Source organism: Loxodonta africana, chromosome 3 (assembly GCF_030014295.1).
Source record: "Loxodonta africana isolate mLoxAfr1 chromosome 3, mLoxAfr1.hap2, whole genome shotgun sequence".
Taxonomy (NCBI): Eukaryota; Metazoa; Chordata; class Mammalia; order Proboscidea; family Elephantidae; genus Loxodonta; species Loxodonta africana.
Window position 1 is genome coordinate 56,928,248 of NC_087344.1, and position 25,428 is coordinate 56,953,675.

Here is a 25,428-nt window from a genome sequence, read left to right on the forward strand (position 1 = left end):
TTCCCCTGCAAAGGTTACAACCTAGAAAACCCCACTGGGACAGTTCTACTCTGTCACATGGGGTTGCTATGAGTTGAAAATTGACTTGACAACACTTAACAACAATATCTACTTCATAGGAATTCTTGTGAAAATGGAAGGCTGGATAGAAGGGCCTTAGCATAGCACCTCGCATATAAGCCGTGCTCAATCAACAATGGTTGGTTGTTATTAAATGTAAATGTGTTTTGGGCCCAAAAGTGTTGTATGAAGACAGGAATAACAGAGGGCTCTATACATATTGGGCAGAAACCAGGTCTAATGTCTACAGATCAGAGGAAAGAGACCAGGCTCTACCCAAGCCAAGGTTGTACAAACTTCGAAGGCAGTGAGCTCTCTGTCCCTGGTGGTGTGCAAGCCTAAGCTAGGAGCGCTCATGGTGGGGACACTGAAAGGAGGCCCACATGAGTGCGAGAACCGGAGGTGGGGACTCCAGGATGGGCTCACCTGTGCCCAGGCGTCGGAACTGGAAGCCCTGGGGAGAGGTGATGTAGGAAGCAATGGAGCCGCTGGAGATAACGGAGTGCAGCACATTCTGAATCTGGGCCCCGTCTGCATTCCCTTCTGAGCCCACATCCAGCTCCACAAAGACCCAGCCATCTAGCTCCCTAGGAACAGGGGCGGCGGGTGGGGGAGAAGGTGAGGAAGATGCCTGAGGTCTCAGAAACTCCAGTAGCCCCCTGTCCCATGCTCAGCCCCAAGCTCCTGACACTTCCCTGTTCCTGGGTGGCCTGTACCCAAAGCAGGGCAATTTAAGGTCCAAATTATCCCCCACCGATTCCTGAATTTCCACCAATAGAGATTTATCACATTAAGTCTCTCCTCTCCCAGTGTGAGCCCGGCTCCCTCGCAGGCTGCCCTCCAGGCCCCCGCCAGCCCCCGGGGGACCCTTCTCACTTGATGAACACCACGCTGACAACCTGGTCTCCGGGGATCTTCAAGTACTCCGACTCCAGCTGTGGAGGGACGCAGCAGCACACAGCACCCTCAGCCTCCAGATCCCATCACCCGACCCCCAGTCCTGCCCTGCCACACCTGGGGAGCTCCCCAAAGCCCCTTCACCTCACCGTGTCTACTACAGCCTCGGACACCTCTCGGAACTCCTCGGAGCCCGCGTCCTCCAGCTGGGGGCTGTAGTCGATGGAGTGAGTGAAATTGACCAGTGCCCGGAAATAAACTGTGGAAAGGAGGTGTCACCGTGAAGGGCCCAGCCTGACAGCAGATGGTCTCAGGCAGCTAGACCAATGGGTGGTGGTCGGGGGATGGTCTTTGGAGGTCTCTGCACAGGTTGATACCTGTGTGTCCACAGCCAGGCCCAGTACTGCCCATGATGAGCACGTGCAGCTGTGGTCCTGGAAGTCCTGCCCAGGGTCAATGCTAAGGCCCTGCCTCAAGTGAGGGGCTTCCATTAAGAGGGAAAATGTCCCAATCCAGAAATAAGGTGATAGTGCAGAAGGAGACCTCAGTGGCTCAGAGGAAGACTAGACAGGTAGGGGTAGCTTCCAGAGGAGGCTGCCCTGGGATGCGGACTACTCGTGTGCCTGGGACATGCTTCTCATTCTTCCTGGCCAGCTCCTACTCATCTCTCCGGCTCAGCTCCTCCAAGAAGATTCCCTGAACTGCCCTCTTCCTCCAGTCCAGCCCTCTTATGGGCTCCCACAGCCATTAGCGCACCTTCCACCGCATTGATTCTGAATGGTTACACATGGGCTGTGGAGTATCATGGTAAAATTCAAGGGTTCTGAGATCAGCCATGCCTCAGGCAGCTGACCTCGCCTGCTTGAGCTTCTGTTTTCTCCTCCATAAAATGGGGATATTAACTGTATTTACCACACCGGGCTGCTGTGAGCCATCTTCCTGTACACAAAGAACTTGAAAATCGGAAGCTGCTGCCATTTGTTTTGTTTTGTTTTAGTCATTCTCCACCACCACGGACTCTAAGCTTGACGAGGGTGGGCACCCTGGATCTCATCCACCCTATATCCCCAGTGTTTGCATTGTGCCTGGCACATAACTCATTGCCACCAAGTCAATTCCAACTTGTAGCAGTCCTATAGGACAGAGTAGAACTACCCCACAGGGTTTCCAAGGCTGTAATCTTTAGGGAAGCAGACTGCCACATCTTTCTCCCTCGGAGCAGCTAGTGGGTTTGAACCCCTGACCTTTCGGTTAGCAGCCGAACGCTTAACCACTGTGCCACCAGGACTCCTTCCTGGCACACATACACAAAAACCAAATCCGTTGCTGTCAAGTCAATTCCAACTCATAGCAATCCTATAGGACAGTGTAGAACTGCCCCTTAAGGTTTCTAAAGAGCAGCTCGTGGAATCAAACAGCTTCTTGGTTAGCAGACAAATGCTTAACCACTACACCACCAGGGCTCCATTCCTGGCACATAAACCCATAGCCATCAAGTTGATACTGATTCACAGCGATCCTACAGGACAGAGTAGAACTGCCCGATAGGGTTTCCAAGGAGTGGCCGGTAGATTCACACTGCGGACCTTTTCGGTTAGCAGCCAAATGCTTAAAATAATACGCCACCAGGGCTCCTTCCTGGCACATACAGTAGGTGCTTAATAAGGGTCGGCTGAATGAAGTCATACCAGACTGGTGTGAACACACACACATACAGCAATCGTTTCTTAGGCACCTACTATATACAAGGCATTTTATAAATATTAAATTTCGTAAAGGTCATGAGTTCATATACAAGTTATAAATGAATTAATATGAGTTGCAAATGTGTGTGTATATATGTACATACGTGTGTTTTTAGATATATAACATATACAAAGTGTTTATATGTAAAGAGTATAAGTGGTACAGTGGTTACATCCTTGGCTGCTAACCGAAAGGTCAGTGGTTCAAACCCACCAGTGGCTCTGATGTAGAAAACACCTGGAGATCTACTCCCATGAAGATTACCGCCTAGGAAACCCTATGGGGCAGTTCTACTCTGTCCTACAGGGTCATTGTGAGTCAGAATCGACTAGATGGCATGAAACAACAACAATAGAGTGCTTAGAACAGACCTGGCACATAGTAGATGCTAAATAAATTATGCCAAATCAATTTATAATACACAGACTGGTATGTACACACATGCAACAATCTTTCTTGAGCACCTATTAAGTGCAAGATTTTTTTTTCCTTAATTTTTTTTTTTATTGTGCCTTAGGTGAAAGCTTACAGCTCAAGTTAATTTCTCATACAAAAATTTATACACATATTGTTTTATGATACTAGTTGCAATCCCCACAATGTGACAGCACATTACCCCCTTCCACCCTGGGTTCCCTGTGTCCGTTCAGTCAGCTCCTGACCCTTCCTGCCTTCTCATCTGGCCTCCAGACAGGAGCCGCAATTTGGTCTTGTGTATCTGACTGAACCAAGCACAATCCTCACGTGTATTATTTTTTGTTTTCTAGTCCTGTCTAATCTTTGTCTGAACAGTGGACTTCAGGAATGGTTTCAGTTCTGGGTGAACAGAGCACCCAGGGGCCATAGTTTCAGGGGTTCCTCTAGTCTGTGTCAGACCATTAAGTCTGTTCTTTTTACATGAATTTCAGTTCTGCACCTCACTTTTCTCCTGCTCCGTCACGGATTCTCTGTTGTGTTCCCTGTCACAGCAGTCATTGGTGGTAGTAGGGCACCATCTAGTTCTTTGGTCTCAGGCTGGTGGAGTCTCTGGTTTATGTGATCCTTTAGTCTCTTGGGCTAATGTTTTCCTTGTGTCTTTGGTTTTATTCATTCTCCTTTGCTCCAAGTGGGATGGGACCAGTTGAAGCACCTCAGGTGGCCCCTCACAAGCTTTTAAGACCCCAGACACCACTCACCAAAGTGGGATGCAGGATATTTTCTTAATAAACTTTGTTATGCCAACTGACCTAGATGTCCCCTGAAACTATGGTGTCCAGGACCCAGCTCCAGCTACTTTATCCCTCAAAGTGTTTGGATGTGTCCCGGAAATGTCTTAGCTTTGTGTGTAAGATATCTTTAATGCATTGAATCTCATAATATTTATTAATTAAGGTGTGAGTTATAAATGAGTTACAAAGGAGTTTAATAGAGTAGAAAGTGCTTAGAACTGAGCCTGACACATTAAAAAAAAAACCAAACTCATAACATGGAGGAACCTGGAAGGCATTATGCTGAGCAAAATTAGTCAGAGGCAAAAGGACAAATATTGTATAAGACCACTATTATAAGATCTTGAGAAACAGTATAAACTGAGAAGAACGCATACTTTTGTGGTTACGAAGGGGGGAGGGAGGGAGGGAGGGAGAGGGTTTTTTATTGATTAATCAGTAGATAAGAACTGCTTTAGGTGAAGGGAAAGACAACACTCAATACATGGAAGGTCAGCTCAATTGGACTGGACCAAAAGCAAAGAAGTTTCCGGGATAAAATGAATGCTTCAAAGGTCAGCAGAGCAAGGGCGGGGGTCTGGGGAACATGGTTTGAGGGGACTTCTAAGTCCATTCGCAAAATAATTCTATTATGAAAACATTCTGCATCCCACTTTGAAATGTGGCATCTGGGGTCTTAAATGCTAACAAGCGGCCATCTAAGATGCATCAATTGGTCTCAACCCACCTGGAGCAAAGGAAAATGAAGAACACCAAGGTCACACGACAACTAAGAGCCCAAGAGACAGAAAGGGCCACATGAACCAGAGACCTACATCATCCTGAGACCAGAAGAACTAGTTGGTGCCCGGCCACAATCGATGACTGCCCTGACAGGGAGCACAACAGAGAACCCCTGAGGGAGCAGGAGATCAGTGGGATGCAGACCCCAAATTCTCATAAAAAGACCAAACTTAATGGTCTGACTGAGACTAGAGGAATCCCGGCGGCCATGGTCCCCAGACCTTCTGTTGGCACAGGACAGGAACCATCCCCGAAGACAACTCATCAGACATGAAAGGGACTGGTCAGCAGGTGGGAGAGAGATGCTGATGAAGAGTGAGCTAATTATATCAGGTGGACACTTGAGATTGTGTTGGCAACTCTTGTCTGGAGGGGGGATGGGAGGATAGAGAGAGAGGGAAGCTGGCAAAATTGTCACGAAAGGAGAGACTGAAAGGGCTGACTCAACAGGGGGAGAGCAAGTGGGAGTACGGAGTAAGATGTATGTAAACTTATATGTGACAGACTGATTGGATTTGTAAACGTTCACTTGAAGCTTAATAAAAGTTAATAAAAAAAAAAAAAAACCAAACTCATTGCTGTCAAGTCAATTCCGAAGGTTTCCAAGCAGCGGGGCGGCTGGTAGATTCAAACTGCTGACCTTTTGGTTAGCAGCTGAGCTCTTAAACACTGTGCTATCTGGGCTCTGAGCCTGACACACAGTCGGTACAAAATAATATGAGCTATGATATTATGAAAGGCAGCACTGCTTAGTGGTTAAAAGCCCAGACTTGAGCAAAATTGTCCTATACAGCCCTTGGGCAAGTTACATAACCTCTCTGAGCCTCCATTTCCTCATCTGTAAAATGAGGATAATAATAGCCTCCATCCCAGAGGCTGTTGTGAGGATTAAATAAGCTAATAAATGTGAAGTGCTTAGAACAATGTCTGGCACATAGGAGGGGCTACATGGATTTGCTATTATTATCATCTGGTCTTTGTGACACACACAAGGAACGGGTCTGGTTTGTTTTATTTTTTCCCGTCGAGAGAGGCATTCCTTTCTTTCGCAAATCTATACTGAGGACCTACTATGTGCTGGGCAGTGTTCTAGGGCCAGGGGATATAGCATGGAACCAGACAACTTAAAATCTCAGTCCCTGTGGAGATCACCTTCTAATGGTGGTGGAAGAAAATAAAACAAATGAGCAGGGACTATACGGCACTATGGAAAAAAGGCCAAGGAGGGCATGCTGGGAAGGGTGGGCTGCTGTTTTCTACAGGGTAGCCAGGCAAGGCCTCCCTGAGAAGTGCGTGTTTGAAGGAAGAGTATGAGCCACACCACACAAAGGTTTCTGGGAGAAGAGCATTCCAGGCAGTGCAACGGCAAGCGCAAAATCCCTGAGGCAGAAGTGGGCTCAAAGAGGTGACGGATGACCAGAGCAGGGAGAGGCATCAGGTGTGCCTAACCCCAGGCCTATCCTCCTTCTGCTTCACTTCCTGTCCATCAGGCCCATCAGCCTGCACTTGCCCCTGTCCCCAGCAAAGCCAGGACCCTTTCCGTGTGTGGCTCAGCAGAAGAAAGCCCTGGGGGATCAGGATGGGGTGGGCCATGCAGGGTACAGGAGTGGACTCCTACTTTCTCAGTGGCAGGAGAGGTACTTATGAGGCATGCTGCCTACTCTGATCCATAGGGACCACGCTGGCCTGGGCTCCCGGGTGCCCGGACAGGCGGGGCTCTGCAGGCTGGAGTGTGGGGGCCGTGAGCTTGGCCACAGAGGCTCCTTGTGAGCCGGCACAGAGGCCCATTGACAGTCCCCTACCCCGGCCTCTGGCCTCAGCCTCACGGCCTGCACGGACAAGGAGGTCGGGCCTCTGCCCAGGAATGTGCCCGCTCCCGGGTGTGGGGGCCGGGCTCCACAAAGCCCCTTTCTACTAGGGCTTGGGAAGGGCTGCAGACCCTCCAGCAGGACCCCACCCCCTTCCTTCTCCCAGCCCAGGAGCAGGTCAGGGCGAGCACCCTCTCTCCTCTACCCTGTGCTGTCTCCTGTGGTAGATGCCCAAGGCTTGGGGCGTCTACCACAGGAGACAGCACAGGGTAGAGGAGAGAGGGTGCTCGCCCTGTGAGGCTGTGCCTGCTCCAAGAATCTGCTCCAGGAGCCAGGCCCCCAGAGCTGAGGGGGCCAGGGTGGCTGCAAGGGAGTGAGGCAGACTTCGGGACTGAGGGTGCTCTTTGGGTGTCCGTCCTACCTACCTTCTCCCACCAGGCCCTCATTCTGACCTCATCAGGAGAGCTCACTTGGAGCCAGAGGTTTGGGGGTGGGGGCCCAGAGCTGCCCTGCACCCAGGGTGGTGATGGGGTACACAGCTGACTATCCCTAGCTCAGAGGCAGGTGCTCCACCAATTTCTGCTGCCCACTCCCTGCTCAAAAGAGCTCCCCACACCCAGGCCCCTGAACTCCAGACCTGGGTCCCTCTGGGTCCCTTGAGGGGGCCCAGGGTCAGCCTGTCCTAAGGTGGATATAAGGTGCCTCCAGACTCTAGGGCCTTGCTCCCCAGGGGGCTGCTGTGCCCAACCCTGCCCAGTTAACAACCCAGTGGGGAGGAGCCCAAGGTCCCAGTCTACTGGGTTTAGATCCCTGAACCCAGATGGGGCCTAGCTGTGCGTTGGGTGGGGAAAAAAGAGGAACAACTAGGGAGGGGCAGTGGCTGGACTCTGCAGGGAGGAGTCCCTGAGATTGGAGGAGAGAATAGGGAGGAGGGAGAGAAAAGGAAGAGCTGGGTGAGAGGGTGTGAGGGAGGCAGGGGAAGACGGAGGCCCCAGCTAGCCCAGGCGGGCCTGGGTCACTTACTGAGAGGGGACTCCTTATCAGGCTTCGAGACCATCATGCCAGCCACAGGAGGGCGACCCAGGGTCGGCCCAGAGCCTGCAAAGGGAGCAGCAAAGAGCAAGACAGGAGGGCAAGGAGATAGAGTCGGACAGAGACGTGGAGAGGGAGGGAGACAGAATCAGAGACAGAGACATGGAGAGGGAGGGAGACACAGGGAGAAGCAGAGATAGATAGAAGGAAGGTGGAAATGAGGGACAGAGAGATGAAGACAGAAACACAGAGAAGGCAGGGAGAGAATGAGAGAGAAAAGGTGAGACAAAGGCAGAGGGGAGGGAGGGATAAGGGTCAGAGATGGAGAGCCAAAGAGACAGAAATACAAAGAGGAGAGCAGAGATAGCCAGGACGGGGGGGTGGGGGGGGTGGGGGAGATGGAGACAGGTGTTGCAGCAGGACAGACAAAAGCAGGAAAGAGAGATAAAGGTCAGAAGGTGAAAAAAAAACTGGGTGAGGGGAGGTGGGAAGGGGTCCCAAGGAGGCAGGCAGAGCCAGGGGCTGTCAGGGAGGGTACTGGCACACTGGTGGGGCTGGGGACAAGGGCTATGGCAGAGGTAGGCAAGCCACAGCCCTGCTTGCAGGAAGAGAGAAGGGAAGGAGGAAAGAGGAAGAGTCATCTCAGAGGCTAGACTCAGGTCTGAGGTGAGGGACACAGCCTGGGCAAGGCCCCATCACAGGTAGGTTGGCCTTGCTTGGAGGGCACTGTTCTTGAGTCAGGACAAAGCAGGCACTCTGAGAAGCACCTGCTGCCTCCAGCTGAGATTCAACCCAGCCCTGGGCCTGCCCCCAAGGGCAGTGGGTGGTACCAGCTTTTGAGCTGGGAGAGGCTAGGCCTCACCTCCTCCCACAAATGGGCCCCCATTCACAAGGAAAGGTCTTGGGACCTTCCCAGCCGCTGTTCCCCAACCTCACTCCTTCTCCCACTCTGGCCTCTCCCACCCTCACAAAGGCTTCTCAGGGAGGGGAGGTGGGTGGCAGGGACTGCTCAGAGTGGGAGCCCCATGCAGAGGTCACAGATGTTTCCCAGGGAACTGTAGCCTCAGCAGGTAGGCACAGCTTGGCAAAAGGCAGCTCCTGGGGGCACACTGGCAGAGGCCACTCTGGGGCGTGGGGTGGGTGTGTGGGAACATCAGCAGAGGCCACTCTGGGGTGTGGTCTCTCCCCGAGCTCTCAGGCACCCTGTAGCCCTGCAGAGACCTGCATGTGGAGGAGCTTCAGGCAGAGTCCCAGTCCCAGGTGCTGGGAGGTCACAGTCAGGACTAGGCTACCCAGGGCCTAACCCTCCTGTCTGTACTGGCCAAGTTAGAATGCCAACCACTGGCATTTGGATGCCCCAGATATGCCAGATGAAGGGGGGTGGCCATCACTCTTAGAAAGACCCAGGCCAGACTCTCTGAAGACCTGTAGTTTGGGCAACACTGGATGGAGTGAGGCCACCCAATGGTCAGTCTGAGTCGAGTCCTCACTCCATCCTTGACCCTGATAACTCAGTGCCCCAGGTGCTGGCTCCCAGTGAGAGCAGTAGGGACTATATGGAGCTGCTGGGCCTCGTCACAGAGTAGTTCCTCCTCTACCCCAGACCCCAGGGTAGAAGGACGCAGGGCCTCGAGCCCCATCCCAGTGCTAGCTGCACAGTTCAGGTGCTGGCAGAGAGGGCACCTGACTCCCTTCCTGACACAAAGCCCAGCTCTCATCCTTCAACTCAGAACTCTTTGCCGCCCAGCAGATGACCCATCATCAGGCAGGAGTTCCTTCCAAGTCCAGGTGGGGCTGATTCCACTCTGTCGGCCTGCCCAAGCCCCCTACTCCACAAAGCCCGTCTGTTCTTCCCTCCCCTGCCCTAGGGCCCCCAGCTCTATAGCAGCCACCCTCAAGCAGAGCTCTGGGGAAGCATGTCACAGCTGAGCTGCCCTGGGAGGTGAGAATTTTAGCTCTGAATGCTGGCCAGCTGGCTTGCAATCCCCATCAGAACTGGGCAATTCCTGATCCCTGGCCTGAGCCTGCGGCACAGGCAAGCACAGAAGCCTGGCCATCCCGAGTGTTGCAGGGACCTGCCACTGGGTCCACACAGCTGTCACTCAGCAGGTCAGAGAACACCCCATGCAGCTCGCTCCCCAGGGGAGGCCCCAGGAGCCCTTGAGACCCTCGGCCCAGGTGACGGGGCTTCCGTGCCTGGGAAGACCTGCTTGGGGCTTTCTGGGGTGCGGCAGAGCCTCAGCAACTTACCCATTTGGAAGTCCCCACTGCCCACGTCCCCACTGCCTAGGTCATCTGTAAGCAAAAGAGAGGAGACTTATTCAGCAACAACAGTATTTGTTGAGCACCTACTGGGTGTTGGGCATGGTTCTAAGCACCTGGCACATAGTGGGGAAGGGTAATGAAACCACAGAACTATTACCCTCTTTCCTCCGTGTCTAGGGATGGCTGGCCTGTAAAAATCAGCTTGGAAGCCTCCATCAGAGACGGTGTGGACCAAGGACCCAAACTCCAGGGACTCAATTATCTCTCTGGATGACCGCAGAGAAGAGGTCAGGTCAGACCTCAAGGTGAGAACAAGGAGGAGGCAAAGTAAACCAAAACCAAACCCTCTGCTGTCGGGTTGATTCTGACTCAAAGCGACTCTATAGGACAGAGTAGAACTGCCTCATAGAGTTTCCAAGGCTGTAACCTTTACAAGAGCAGGCTGCAACCTTTACGAGAGCAGGCTGCCGCATCTTTCTCTCTCGTAGCTGGTGGGTTTGAATTGCTGATCTTTCGGTTAGCAGCTGAGTGCTTAACCACTGCGCAACCAAAGTTCTTTATGGAAGGAGTGTAGAACCAAAAAAAAAAAAAAAACCCTGTTACTGTCAAATTGATTCTGATTCATGATGACCTAACGTGTTACAGAGTAGAGCTGTTCCATAGGGTTTTCTTGGCTGTAATCTTTACAGAAGCAGGTAGTCAGGCCTTTCTTCCACAGCACCACTGGGTGGGTTCGAACTGCCAACCTTTAGGTTAGTAGTCCAGTGCAAACCATTTGCACCACACAGGGTCCTTCAGGCAGAGTAGAGGGGTGGGGTCATCATCCTATACTATGCACTGCCAACAGCCTTCCCAGGCCAGTCCTGACAGTCCAGTGCTATGAGAAGGAGGCTCCAGTGGCAGAGAGTGCAGTCGCTGGCCCAGGGTCACACAGGTGATGGAGGGAGACGCCGGGGTCACTGGGATGAGGGCTCTGGACACACAACTCTCAGCCCATCCTGAGGGGCCACCTGTGCAAGCTTCAGTGTGTCCCTCTAAGCACCAGTCTGCACTCCAGGGAAGAACACAGCCCCACCCATCAGCCCTCCACTCCCAGCCCCTGGAAACCTCACCTCCAGAGGCACTGTCAGCCAGCAAGTCCTCGTCATCAGAAAGGTCCAAATAGCTCCAGCCAGCCCGGCCCACCGTGACAGTCTCTGCGTCCTCGGGCAGAGACAAGCCATCGTAGGCCCTCAGCCCATGGGTCACCTGTGGGGAGACCAGGCAGCAGACTGAGTCATGCCCTCCAGCTCCTGCCAAGCCCCAGAACCCTTCCCTCCCTTCAAGGGCAACTCAAGACTCACACCCCAAAGCCCCCAGTGCCTCAGTCAGACTTAGTCTGGCGAAGAGAGCCAAGCCAGGACTGAACCATGGTTCTTGACTTAGTTTCCCCAAATCCCATTAGCCCTTGGAGGCCTCAGAGCCCAATCCAACTCAAACAAAGCACACAATAAAATTAAAATCACTTTTGTAAGTGATGGCTCCTCTTCCTTTGGAGAAGACCAGGGACATCTGGGACATGAGTAGTGGACAGGGGGACAAAGGTGGGTAAAGAGGTGGCCTGGGCCAGCAAAGATGGAGGACACAGGCAGAATCACGGGTGAATGGGTGACAGTTGTTGCCTCCACCAGCAGCTCCTCCCCACCATTGGGCCACTGCTTCCTGCCTCAGTCCAGCCTCCAAACCTCTAGGCCTCAGGGGACACATTCCAGCTGGGTTGGAGAATTAGCTCTGGCACTTGTCACCACACTGACAGGCTCACCCCCAGCAGGGGGTGGAGTATAGCAGCTGGGCCAAGAAGGGGCAGGTCAGGTGTGGTGTCAACTCTATGTGACATCACGCTAACACTGAATCTCCCAAGCAAGTGTCACCTAAGGCTCCTGGCCCTGCCCCCATAGACCCAGAGATGAAGGCCCCAGCTGCCACTACACTTGCCTTTCCCAGGTAGGGGAATGGGCAATACATCTTTCCCCTTAGACAAGTTCAAGATGTTTCCAAAGGAGTTTTACCAGGTAACTTAGAGGAAAACAAACCCAGCGGGGAGCCCAAGGGAACCCAAGAGTCCACAAGCATGCACTCACCATGGCCCCATTCAATGCACTTGACCCAGTGACCTGGTATGAGGGCCTTAGGCCCTGCTCTGCCCTCTGCTGATCTGGCCAGAAGGAAATGGTCTTGAGTATGAAAACCAAACCCAGCCCTCGTTGGCTATGCAGGGTGGGGACAGCAGAAGAGAGGCTCAAAAAGGAGGAAAAAAAAAACAGCCAGCCAGTCCCCCCACCCCCCAGCTCCCTACAGTCCAAGTCCCTGGCACCTTTGTGCTTTTCCTCATGCTATTCCCTCTGCTGGAGTGCCCTTCCTCCCTTTAGTTACCTGGCTCACTCCTACTCATCTCCCAACATTGAGCCTAAGCATCACCTCCTCTAACTACTCAGTAGTAAAAAGGAATACATCACTGATAGGCACAGCAACATGGGCGACTCTCAAACACGTCACACTGAGTGAAAGAAGCCAGACACAAAGACCATACATGATATGATTCCATCTATCTGAAAATCTATCGTTAGGTGACATCTAGTGGGTTCCGACTCATAGCGACCCAATGAACAACAGGACGAAACACTGCTCAGTCCTGCACCATCCTCACAATTATTGCTATGTTTAAGCCTACTGTTGCAGGCACTGTATTAATCCATCCCGTTGAGGGTCCTTCTCTTTTTCGCTGCCCCTCTACCTTACCAAGCATGATGCCCTTCTCCACGGACTGATCCCTACTGATAACATGTTTAAAGTACCTGAGATGAAGTCTCAACATCCTTACTTCCAAGGACCACTCTGGCTGTACTTTTTCCAAGATAGACTTGTTCGTTCTTCCAGCAGTCCATAGCATAGTCAATATTCTTCACCAACACCATAATTCAAAGGCATCGATTCTTTGGTCTTCCTTATTCATTGTCCAGCTTTTGCATGCATGGGGCAATTGAAATTACCATGGCTTGGGTCAGATGCATCTTAGTCCTCAAGGTGACATCTTCGCTTTTCAATACATTAAAGAGGTCTTTTGCAGCAGATTTGCCCAATGCAATATGTCGTTTGATTTGACTGCTGCTTCCGTGGGCGTTGACTGTGGATCTAAGTAAAATGAAATCCTTGACAGCTCCAATCTTTTCTCTGTTTATCATGATGTTGCTTATTGGTCCAGTTGGGAGGATTTTTGTTTTCTTTATGTTGAGGTATAATCCATACTGAAGGCTGTGGTCTTTGATCTTCATCAGTAAGTGCTTCAAGTCTTCTTCACTTTCAGGAAGCAAGGTTGTGTCATCTGCATATCGCAGGTTGCTAATGAGTCTTCCTCCAATCCTGATGCTGTGTTCTTCACATAGTCTAGATTTCCCAGATTATTTGCTCAGCATACAGACTAGGTATGGTAAAAGGATACAACCCTGACACATACCTTTCCTGATTTTAAACCATGCAGAATCTCCTTCTGTTTGAATAACTGCCTCTTGGTCTATGTACAGGTTCCTCATGAGCACAATTAAGTGTTCTGGAATTCCCATTCTTCCCAATGTTATCCATAATTTGTTATGATCCACACGTTGAATGCCTTTGCATAGTCAATAAAACACAGGTAAACATCTTTCTGACTTTCTCTTCTTTCAGGCAAGATCCATCTGACATCAGCAATGATATCCTTTGTTCCACATCCTCTTTGAATCAGGCTTGGCTTTTTGGCAGTTTCCTGTCAGTGTACTACTGCAACTGTTTTTTAATTATCTTCAGCAAAATTTTACTTGCGTGTGATATTAATGATATTGTTCAATAATTTCCACATTCTCTTGGATCACCTGTCTTTGGAATGGGCACAAATATGGGTCTCTTCCAGTTGGTTAACAAGATAGGTATCTTCCAAATTTCTTGGCACAGACAAGTGAGCACCTCTAGAGCCACATCCATTTGTTGAAACATCTCAATTGGTATTCCAACAATTCCTGGAGCCTTGTTTTTCTGCCAATGCCTTCAGTGCAGCTTGGACTTCTTCCTTCAGTACCATCGGTTCTTGATCATATGCTACCTCCTGAAATGGCTGAACATCGACCAATTCTTTTTGGTACAGTGACTCTGTATTCCTTCCATCTTCTTTTGATGCTTCCTGCATTGTTCAATTTTTTTGGCCACTGAATCCTTCAATGTTACAGCTTAAGGCTTGAATTTTTCTTCAGTTCTTTCAGCTTGAGAAATGCTGAGCATGTTCTTCCCTTTTGGTTTTCTAACTCCAGCTCTTTGCACATGTCATTATAATACTTAACTCTGTTTTCTTGAGCTACCCTTTGAAATCTTCTCTTCAGCTCTTTTACATCATCATTTCTTTTGCTTTAGCTAATCTATGTTCAAAAGCAACTTTCAGAGTCTCTTCTGTCATCCATTTTGGTCTTTCTTTCGTCTTTTTAATGACCACTTGCTTTCTTCATGTATGATATCCTTGATGTCATTCAACACTCGTCTTGTCTTTGGTTGTTACTGTTCAATGCATCAAATCTATTATTGAGATGGTCTCCAAATTCAGATGGGATATACTCAAGGTCGCACTTTGGCTTTCATGGATTTGTTTTAATTTTCTTCCGCTCCAACTTGAACTTGCATATGAGCAATTGATGGCCTGTTCTGCAGTTAGTCCGTGGCCTTGTTCTGGCTGATGATATCGAGCTTTTCCATTGTCTCTTTCCACAGATGTAGTCGATTTGATTCCTGTGTATTCTATTCAGTGAGGTCCACATGAATAGCTGCCATTTATGTTGTTGAAAAAAGTTTTTGCAAATGAAGAAGTCGTTGGTCTTGCAAAATTCTATCATGTGATCTCTGAGGTTGTTTCTATCACCAAGGCCATATTTTCCAACTACTGATCCTTCCTTCTTCTTTGTTTCCGACTTTCACACTCCAATCACGAGTAATTATCAGTGCATCTTGATTGCATGTTTGATCAATGTAAGACAGAAGTAAGTAATTAATGGATGTTTGCAGCTGTTTCTTCTCATTTTGAGTAGTGCCATATCAGCAAATGAAGGTCCCAAAAGCTTTACACCATCCACATCATTAAGGTCTGCTCTACTTTTAGGAGGCAGCTCTTCCCCAGTTGTATTCTGAGTGCCTTCCAACCTGGGGGGCTCATCTTTTGGTACTATATCAGACAATATTCTCCTGCTATTGGTATTGGTAAGGTTTTCACTGGTCAATTTTTTCAGAAGTAGACCGACAGGTCCTTCTTCCTAGTCTGTCTTAGTCTGGAAGCTCCACTGAAACCTGTCCACCATGGGTGACCCTGCTGGTATTTGAAATATAGTGGCATAACTTTCAGCATCATAGCAACTTGCAATCTACCACAGCAGGACAAACTGACAGACACATAGTGGTCTGAAACTCCAGGGGGAAAGAAATCTAATCTAGAGTGACAAAAAGATCAGTAGTTGCCTGGGACCAGGTGTGGGGTGAGGTTGGCTGGGAAGGGGCACAAGGGAAGTTTTCAGGGTAATGAAATAGTCTGTATCTTGATTGGGGGCAGGGTTCCCCAGGATATCTCATCATTGAAGTGTAGACTTCAAATGGGTGCACCTTACTAGACGTAATTTGTACTTCAATAAGGATGACTAGGGGCCCTGGTGGCACAGTAGTTAAGTGTTTGGCTGCTAACCAAAAGGTCAGCAGTTTGAATCTACCAGCTGATTCTTGGAAACCCTGTGGGGTAGTTCTACTCTGTCCTTTAGGGCTGCTATGAACAAGAATATCTCCTCTGGGAGACCTTGTCCTGACCCCTTACTCTTCACAGGCACCTCCACCCCTAGGCCAGGTTCTGGTTCACCTTGCAATTATCTGTACCCCCACTGGGATGGAAGCACCTTGAAGGCAGGGACTCTGAAGAATGCATCTCTACCTTCTCAGTACTTCATGTTCACTAAACGCTCAAATGAATGAACAAAAATGTTGTTGCCTATTGATTCTAGCTGCATTCTGAACATGACTTGCTTTGGAGGTACCACTCACCCCCACGCCCTCACTACATGCATCTCCCTCCCCAGGCTATGAGCTCCCTGACCAGGGCCTGGGTGTCATTTGGTCGATTTTGTGTTTGCAGTGCTATTATCCCTACTTGTAAGGTTGTTCTGCCCACATCTTATTCTCTCCAAAGCCTAGCACCCCTGCCCCCACAACAATCCATAGGTCAACTCCTCCTCCTGTTCCTTCTCTTTTCTTACCTCTGAACAAGTGCCCATCCCTGTCCTGAGTGGCCAGTGGACTTCGAGGGGTTTGCATCAAGGAGTGTGCTTTTGAACTTCCAGAAGCTGCTTAGAAATACAAATTCCTGGGTCCCCACTCAGAGCTACTGGGTCAGGCTCTCCCCACACCTGGTGGGAAGGTCAGAGTTGTACATGCCCAGGCTATGCTGACAGCCACTAGTTAAGAACCACAGTACCAGCCCCCAACCAGGGCCTCTGCCTCCTTCCCTGAGTTGGGGTAGAGGGCAATGTTCCCATTGGGTGGTGGTGGGGGTGGGGTCTGGGGCAGGCCCTGATTGACCCAGGGGGAGTATGAGGCTAGGGCTGGTGCAGGAGCACTGACCCTGGGCAGAGGAGGTGATCTAGGCAGGGACAGGCTTGGATTCTCCCCACCTGGGGAAGACTCTCCCTGTCACTACTACCCCCCTCCCTCAATCCCCAATGGAAGCAAGGTCGTAGGGGGCATGCATGGGGCACAGAGACTCCTGGCACCCCCTAGACGCTGCTGTCTGGGAAGGAAAACTCTGGTGCAGTGAGCAAGCTCCAGAGCTTCTCCCCAGAAAAGAGGGAGTCGGGGACAGGGAAGAGGGCAATGGGATTGGGACCAGACAGGAAATAGCTAACTGAGATTCAACTTGAAAAATCATTAGGAACACACATCTGCAGTGAGAGGGGAAAGAGAATCCAAGCATGTCAGGACCTGGCCAGACGCCTCTCCTACCCCCCTAGGGATCCCGGGGAATGGGACCCTTCCATATGCCAGCCTGCCCTTGCTTGCAGCCCCTTCCCAGGTTCCATGACTCCGGGTCAGGTCAGGGCCTACAGCAGGCGACAAGTCAGCAAGAGCAGAGACTTCATTTGTAAAAAGCTGAAGATCAAAAGATTCTAGCAGTTATATTTCACATCTGGGAGCGGAGATGGAGCCAGACAGGAAAGAAGCTTCTGGAAAGAGCCGAAAGGAGCCTGAGACGACCATAGAAGAGGACTTGGATCCGTATCTGGAAAGTCTAGGACTTAGTTGGGGAATAATAAGAACTAATGTTTATTGAGCACTTACTATGCACCAGGCACTGTTTTAAGCATTTTTTATGTGTGTTTTAAGCAGGTGGCACTATTAACAGTCCTACTGCAAAGATGGGGAAATGGAGCAGAAAGAGCCAGGTAACCTGCTTGAAGATACTAGCATGTGGTAGGGCTAGGATGTGAATCCTGGTGGTCTGGCTCCAAAGTCCAAGCTCTTACTATTGTGCTATACAGCCTCTGTAACCAGGGCTGTGGAACGAGCCAGAACTGCGGTCACTGACAGTCATTCCCACAGAGACTCTCAGCTACACTGTACTTCACAGTTTACAAAGCATTTCCTCAGCCTCAGTGTCATTTGACCCTGACAATGACCCTCTGAGGTAGCTGGACAAGAGTAAATGACACCCTTTTATAGAAGAGGGATCCGAGACCCTGGGAGAAGTCACTTGCCCAAGATCACAGGCGAGCTAGGACTGACTGGGACCTCCTGGTTTCCCACACAGAGCCCTCCAGTCACCAGGAAGGGGGAGGGGCTGGGCTGGGCCTCCAGGTTGGCCATGAAGCTTAAGCAGAGGGGCAGCGCCAGGAAGCCCAGGTTGGCTGGTCCCCATCCCCACATTGATCAGCTCTACCAGGATGCCCTGCAGGATGCCCAAGGTAGCAGAGGCCTGGACCCATGCAGGGTGTGCCTGATGTCCCAAGGAAGGCAGAAGGCAGAAGGCAGAAATAGAACCCAGATTTCCTGCCTTCCAGCCCGTCTCTGACCGTGAGGGAGCCCAGCTTCCTCCCAGAGGAACCCAGTGATTCAGGCCGGCACTGAAGCCGGATGGCGGGGCTGCAGAGGAGGGGTCCAGAGGGCAGACCTGGGCCAGAGAGGAAGGAGTCAAGCAGAGAGGGGGATTTTCCAGACCCCATAGATTCCTGGTGGAGGAAGAGGGGGTGGTGTCTGATTCATCCAGGCCAAGGCCAGAGGTTTGTTATAACATGCTGAGAACAATTGCTTAGGGTGGTGGGGGCAGGGGGCAGTGGAATCCAGCGGGCAGGCTCTCCCTCCACATACGCGGGGGCCAGATGGGAGGAGCAGTGGACAGGCAAGAACTTCTGGGAGCACCCACTTTCTGAGGCTGGGTTCTATTTAGGCCCCCTGGTGAGGATGGGGGCGTCCAAGGCCGTCCAGGTCTAGGTCTTGTAGAGGCCCTTGGGGACAAGAGATGGAGGTTGAACCTCCTCTCCCGGCCTGGGTGGGGATACAGAGGGAGCCAAGGCCCACTGGGAAGGATCTGGAGTGAAGGTAAAAGGTCGAGCTGTAAGAAAGGGGTACAGGAGAGAGAAAAAGTTTGGGCCCAGGGGGAGGTGCAGATACAGATACAGGGTACAGAACCTAGGGTTGAGCTTTGTTTTTAATTGTAGTATTTCTACAATCTTCACATGTACAGTTTAGTAACATTATGTTCATCATGGTGTTCAACTATCACCTAATAATGTTCCCCAATTTTTCCATCACCCTTAACAGAAGCTCAGTGTTCCCTAAGCGTTGTGTTTTCCTTACCCCTCCCTCACCCTGGCCCCTGGTAACCATTAATAAACTTTCATCTCTGTACACTTGCCTGCCTGTTCTAGATGCTTCATATAAGTGGGATAGAACTAGGGTTTGAGGTTTTTAAAGGCTTTTTTTTTTTTTTTAAGTGAAGATTGTGGGCCTTGCAAAGGTTATGTCTGTAGACAAGTTTCTGCTGCTGCTAAAATCTAAGCTATAGAAAGATGGTAGCACAGTGAAGAGCTGACAGGAAAAACAGCCTCAATCAATGCCAGGCCCTGTCCTAAACACTGTGCCTGGACCATCTCATTTAATCCTCACGGGGACCCTGGGAGGGCTGGCACTACAAGGCCACTCTCCTTTACCTGCCCTGGTGGTGCAGGGGTTACGTGTTTGGCAGCTAATCAAAAGGTCAGCAGTTCAAATCCACTAGCTGCTCCTTGGAAACCCTATGGGGCAGTTCTACTCTGTCCTATAGGGTTGCTGTGAGTTGGAATGGGTTTATCCTTTACCTTCTATAATGAAAAACAGAGAGTTCTAAAAACCAAACGTGTTTTTAAAAATATTTTTATAACAAGCTCACTGGGTGCCAAGTCCTGACCTGAACTGACAGGGAGCTGTTAATACCTTATTCACTCTACTTAGGTGCAACAGTCACATGTTTTGGTACAGAAATATTAACATCTTTGATTACGGGGTGTTGTCCCAGACTTCCCTGAGGGTGTCACATCACAGCTGGCACATGCCCTATGTCACCTTTCTTTCAAATTTGAAAACTTCTGAATTCCAAAACACATCTGACCCCCAGGGTTTCAGTTAATGGACTATGAATGTGTATTATTATTTCTATTTTACAGATAAGCAAACTAAGGCTCAGGAAGCTTCAACACATAAATGGGATCAAGCATGTCTGGTGTTCAGTGCAGTGCCTTGTATACAGTAAGTGCTCAGTGAATACTAGTACCATGCAGAAGGTGGGGCACTGGCTGGGGATGGATAACAAGGTTTGGCTCCAAGGTTGAAGTCATCTGCCTGCTTTGAGGCTGACTCTGAGGCTGACCCCAGGACTGCAGGCTTCCCACTCTGGCTCAGGCCAGAGACATTCTTCACATGCCTTGAGCAGCCGGCCCACCCCTCCCATGGCCCGGCCCTCCCATGGCCTGGGCTGGGGACTGAGACCCCCACCACCCCCGCAGCTGGGCAGGAAGGTCTGAGCCCCTCACAGTCCCCAGGGTGGCTGCAGCTGCCCAGGGCAAGACTCCAGGCATCTGGGCTGGAGTGAGCTCACCCCATCAAAATCCAGAGACAGCACGGGGGTGGACACATGAGCCCCTAAACTGCCCACCTGCCTCTTCCCCCGCTGGTCTGTCAGCAGGCCTAGCCTCATGGCCCGTGGTGAAGGAGCCAGCACATGCATGGCCCATGGCCCCCAAGTCCCCAGGGAGGGACACGAACCCAGACAAGTTGCCCCTCCTACTCTGCCATGCTACAGACTTCCAGACAACCCCCAACCAAGCCATCCCTGCAACTCAGCTACAACCCAAGCCCCAGACCCCGGGTCAAGGTGCCCCTGCCCCACCCCCAGGCTGCCTGGTGCCCTGTCCATGGGCAGCAGACAGCAAAGAAAAGGAATCTGTTGGGGCAGCACTTTGTTGTGCAAACTGCCAGGGCGAGTGAGCCCCACACAAAGGCCAAAAGGCCTTTAATCCCCTGGCAGTTTGAAAGGGGCGCCGGGCCGGAAAGGAGGTGGCCACAGCCTCCTCTGGCATGCCTGGGTGCCCGTGCCACTTGGGAAGACTGCCAGCTTCCCACACTCGGGCCCTCGAGGTGGCAGGACCTTCGCCAGTCAGTCAGCCAGAAAGAATAGCGATCTCGAAGAAAGGAGTAGGGCCAATGTTCACCAAGTGCTTATAATGTGCCAGGTGCTGGGCTCAGGTGTCGATAGGATCACCTCACTCAAACCCCACGAAGCAGATACTGGTGGCACCTTCATTGTACAGATAAGAAAACTAGGTGAAGCCACCTGCCCAAGGTCACACAGCAACGGCAACAAGAGTAGGGTTTGAAACCAGTGCCTCCTCTGCTGGGCTCACTTCCCTACTCAGCTAGCTCAGAATCAAAGCCAGCAGGTCCCTGCTTCTGGCCCCTGCATTCTTTAAGGTCAAACAAGGACTGGGACCTGGAAGGGCTGTGGGCTCATCCAAAGCCCAGTGGGAGCACTGGGGACAGGTCAGGTAGGGCCATCAGCTAACACCAAGGGACAGGGTGCTGGAGTCTGGAGTTTTCTAGTCTCAGCTCTGCCCCTAACTCACCATGTGGGCTTGGACAAACCCCTTGGCTCCCTTCCCTTTTAGCAAATTTTAAAGAGTCCCTACTATGTGCCAGGCTTCCACACAGGCCAGCTCAGTTGATGTGAAGGTAAGTATCATGAGGGCTGTAATTTTCATATGTTTTGATCATTGCTGCATCTCTGGAACTGAAAAGAGTGCCTGGCACACAGTAGGTGCTCAGTAAATATTTGTTGACTAACTGACAGACTGAATGAACAAACTTTCCCAACAACCCTGAGGCAGGAATTAGCCCAAGTCAGCGAAAAAGAAAGCAAAGTTCAGAAAGAGTAAATAAGGACTCGCCCAAGGCCACACAGCTAGAAAGTGCTAGAATGATCTCTGTGCCTCAGTTCCCCCAGCCATAAAATAGAAACCATAACATCTCATCCCAAGGAAGGAGGGGGATAAATCACATGATCCCTGAATCCCACTGTTAAACACCTTCCACCCTTGAATAACAATCCTTCTGGGCCTCAGTTTCCCCAGTTATAAGATGGGAGTGGAAAATTCTGCTTTGACCCTGTGTTGCCTCCTTCCTGGGCTGTTGGGAGAGGCAAGTGGAATGAGGGAGTGACCTGCTTTGGGAAGAGAGGCCAACGACAGTTGTGAGAGAACTCTTTCCTGAACCTGCTATCTGTCCAGCCATTGTCAGGCAAGCCTGACATGGTCTCTGCTGTGCAGGCCCCCATAACTAGCTGCGGTGGCGCCTGAGCTGGTCTGCTACTGTCCAGAGCTGAGCCAGAGCACTTCCTCTGAGTCTCAAAGAGATGTGGCTGGTGGGGTGGAGAGAGCCCGACTCTGGTCTCAGATACCCCTGACTCCAGGCCGCCTCCGCCACTTTCTGGCTATGGGGCCTTAGGTCCCCCATTTGTAAAAGGATAATCCTAGACTTAAAAAAAAAAAAAAAAGGAAATCACCCATTTTATACAGCTCCAGGGCTGCATTTTGGGTTATATTATAATGGGACAAGTAGCAGTACAGATAATATGAAAGCTGAGAACAAACAGCAAAAAAGAAAAAGGGATAATCAATCAGACCTGCCCCATGAAGTTCGATTCAAGTCACTTCAGCCTTTATTGAGCACCTATTATGTTACCGAGGCCCTGGGTGGCACAAACCGTTAAGTGCTCAATCACTAATTAAAAGGCTGGCAGTTTGAATCTAGCCAGAGGCACCTCGGAAGGAAGGCCAGATGATCTGCTTCTGAAAGGTCACGGCCTTGAAAACCCTACAGAGCACAGTTCTGCACACATGGAGTTGCCATCAGTGGGAACCGACTTGAAGGCAACTAGTTTGGCTTTGGAACTATGCTGTGTGCTGGGAGCTGGGGATAAAAGGAGGAAGTAGATAGATATGGAGCTCTGTGCTCCCGGGGCAGACAGGCCATTAAAGCAAGAGATGACAACACAGTGTGAAAGCTCTGAAGAGGACAGGGGACTGAGAGAGCCCAGAGGAGGGTCCCCTCATCTAGTGGGGGCCGGGGAATTTGGGGAAGGCTTTCCAGAGGTAGTGACAATTAAGCCGGGGCTGAATGACAAATTCCCTAAAGAGAGGAGAAGGGGGATGAGTGTGTGCCAGGCAGAAGGAAGGGCACATGCAGAGGCCCAAGTCGGGGAGGGCCTGGCATGTTCGGGGGACCGGAATAAGTTTGGTGTGGTGGCACATGGTATGCGAGGTGGCAGGGGATCAGTGGGGAGCAGACCCAGCAGGCTTTTCCACTTAAAAGTGCTGGGCCCCTTGGCTGTGCTGCTGACATGGTGCTAGTCTCGGAGCTGAACTCCCTCCAGACCCCCTGAGCTCCCCTCCCGTCCCCACAGATACCCAAGAATGGGCCTCCCCTGGAGCTGAGTGAGCTGCCTGCTGGCTTAGAGGGAGGAAGCAGGAAGCCACTGGGAAATGCCCCTGCCCCACCCATGTGCCAGGTGTGGCCAAGGTGGTGGGGGTGGCCCAAGCAAGAGCAGCTTCTGGGCTGGGCCGTCCAGCAAGAAGGTCTCTAGGGGTTGAACATTATCCGCCAAGCACTGTTGGTGCCAACGGTGCCTGTGGCATTCACGTGCCTGCCACCTGCCCACGGCCTGGCTTGGTTCTCAGTTTCTCTGGTTCCTGGGGTGGCCTGCTGCTGTGGAGTGATGGTGTGTCTGTCTGGCTTCAGGACAACTGACTTCAAGGCCTGCCATCCTGGTTGGGTCTGCCCAGGCCCTCCAGATGTCATGAATGAAGCCCCTATCACAGTACCAGGCCCATGGGGGTACGGAGAGAATGTTCCACACATTTTTGTTGAAATGGGACAATATTAACAACAATGACCACTTCCTGAACCTGCTAGATTAGGTTTTTCTATTGCTCTCAACTCCTCCAAGGGTTACATGACAGGCCCTTATTCTGGCTGACGAGACTCTACATGATCTGATACCCCAACTCTCCAACCTCATTTCCTACGACTCTCTCCTCACTTCCTATTTTCTAGCCACTTCCATCTCCTGGTTAGTTCTCCCACAGGCCAAGCCCCTTCCCACCTCGGTACCTTTGTACTTGCTGTGTCCCCTGCCTGGGACATTGGCCCCAGATATTCAGTGGCTCACTCCTTCACTTCCTCTGGCTTCTGCTCAAATGTCACCTTCACAGGTCGTATCCTGACCATGTCCCACGTCCAGAACCTATTACAGTTCTTTGTCAATCCCTGCGCCTTAGCCTGTATCATTGTTCTTCATGGCACCTCACCACCTGACATGTTCTATATTTACATGTTTATCTGTCTATAAGGAGCCTTGGTGGTGCAAACAATTAAGTGCTCAGCTGCTACCTGAAAGGCTGGCAGTGTGAACCCACCCTGCAGCTCGGCAGGAGAAAGGCTTGGCGATCTGTTTCTGTAAAGATTACAGTCAAGAATACCCTGTGCGGCAGTTCTACTCTGTCACACGGGCTCACACAACATCTGTCTATTATCTATCTCCCCCACTAGTACATAAGTGCTGCAGGGACAGCGACTCCGTCCATTGTACTCACAGCTGTATCCCTAGTATCTAAAAGCACCTGGCACATAGTAGACTTTCAATAATATCTGTTAAATTAAATGAACGGATGAGGTTTACAAATATGGAAACTGAGGCTCTGAGACATGACCTACCCACAGTTGCAGCTGGAAGAGTTAGGACTTGAACCCAAGACCCCTGGTTCCAAACCAGAACTCTGCACTACCTCATGTCTCCCCACCCCCGCTGGCCATCTCTTTGGCCCCTGACTCCCATGGCTTTCCTGCTAGGAGGTCTGCCTTAAGGGGAACAAAATGCTGCCAACCGTCACTGAGGAGAGACCTGTCCCGCTGCCCAGAACCAGCATCCCGGGGGTGGGCGGGGGTTCAGTGACACGCAGGGGCCGGAGCTCCAGCTCCAGGACCTTGCGCAAGGCAGCCAGGCAGCGAGGCCTTGGTGACCCGCTCAGCGTCTGCTCCCGTGGGTATCCGCAACAGGAAAAAACAGGCTGGAATGGCAGCCCAACAGCTGCGGCCAAGGCAGCCAGCTCCCCCAACCCCGCCGCCCCCCAGGGCTTTCCTCATCTGCTTCCTGGAGCGGGGGAAGGGGTAGGCAGGGCCGAGCCCATTGTAGAAGACAGGCCTGTAGGCAAGACAGCTGGAAATAAGAGGAAGGCCCCCTTCCTTTTGAAGTGACCCCTGTCCTCTTTCCTCATGGCTAATGTCTACTCCGGACACACTGATTCTGCGGGCAGGAATAGGTATCGGGGGAGTGTCCTGCAGACAAACACATCTGGAAAAAGTTGGTTAAACAAAGTCAAGCTACTTCTATAAGTCTTAAATGACTTGAACACCATCAGGGGGGAAAGTAGGGGAGGGCACAATTAATGTTTCCCAAACCTGCTTAACTTGGAACCCTTTCTTTATGCAGAGCTCACAGGACAGAATACATTCTGGGAACACTCACCCCAAATGTACTGCCTTTCCCTCAATGAGCTGCCAACGGTTGTTAGGTGTTGTTGAGTCGATTTTCAGCTCATAGTAACCCCATGTGACAGACCAGAACTGCCCCATAGCGTTTTCTAGGCTGTAATCTTTATGGGAACAGATTGCCAGGTGCTTAACTGTTGTGCCACCAGGGCTCCTTAGCTGCCAACTAGTTCTCCCTAAATAGACTTCAGATATAAGATGTGACCTCCTCCCCCAGGTGTCCTGAAGGGGGGCTCCTGAAAACAGAAGAGCCCCGAGGCCTGCTGCAGAGAAGTGCTGATGGAGGAAAATCAGGCCTGGTGACCGGATAGTTGGCGGTAGCAGGGGCATGTTCTCTCCTCTGCTCTGAGACCCTGTTACTTGAAAAACCTCGCCAGGATCTGCTCCTTTCTTCCTTGGCCACCAGTCTGCCCTTCTCAGGTGGGGGCAGAGAGGGTGGCTCAGTCCCTGGTAACTTCTGGTCCCCT

At 51.1% G+C, this 25,428-nt stretch overlaps 1 protein-coding gene across 7 annotated transcripts in view; it reads right to left on the bottom strand.

Moving 5' to 3' along the window:
* HSPG2 (heparan sulfate proteoglycan 2) overlaps positions 1 to 25,428 on the bottom strand; it is a 117,869-nt gene that overhangs the window by 63,691 nt on the left and 28,750 nt on the right. For all 7 annotated transcript variants that reach the window (XM_064281436.1, XM_064281435.1, XM_064281434.1 and 4 more), the window contains exons 2-6: positions 10,912 to 11,047; positions 9,785 to 9,829; positions 1,107 to 1,216; positions 937 to 995; positions 487 to 647 (exon numbers count right to left, since the gene is read on the bottom strand). In XM_064281436.1, the coding sequence (XP_064137506.1) occupies positions 487 to 647; positions 937 to 995; positions 1,107 to 1,216; positions 9,785 to 9,829; positions 10,912 to 11,047 (511 nt within the window). The remainder of the gene's footprint in view (positions 1 to 486; positions 648 to 936; positions 996 to 1,106; positions 1,217 to 9,784; positions 9,830 to 10,911; positions 11,048 to 25,428) is intronic.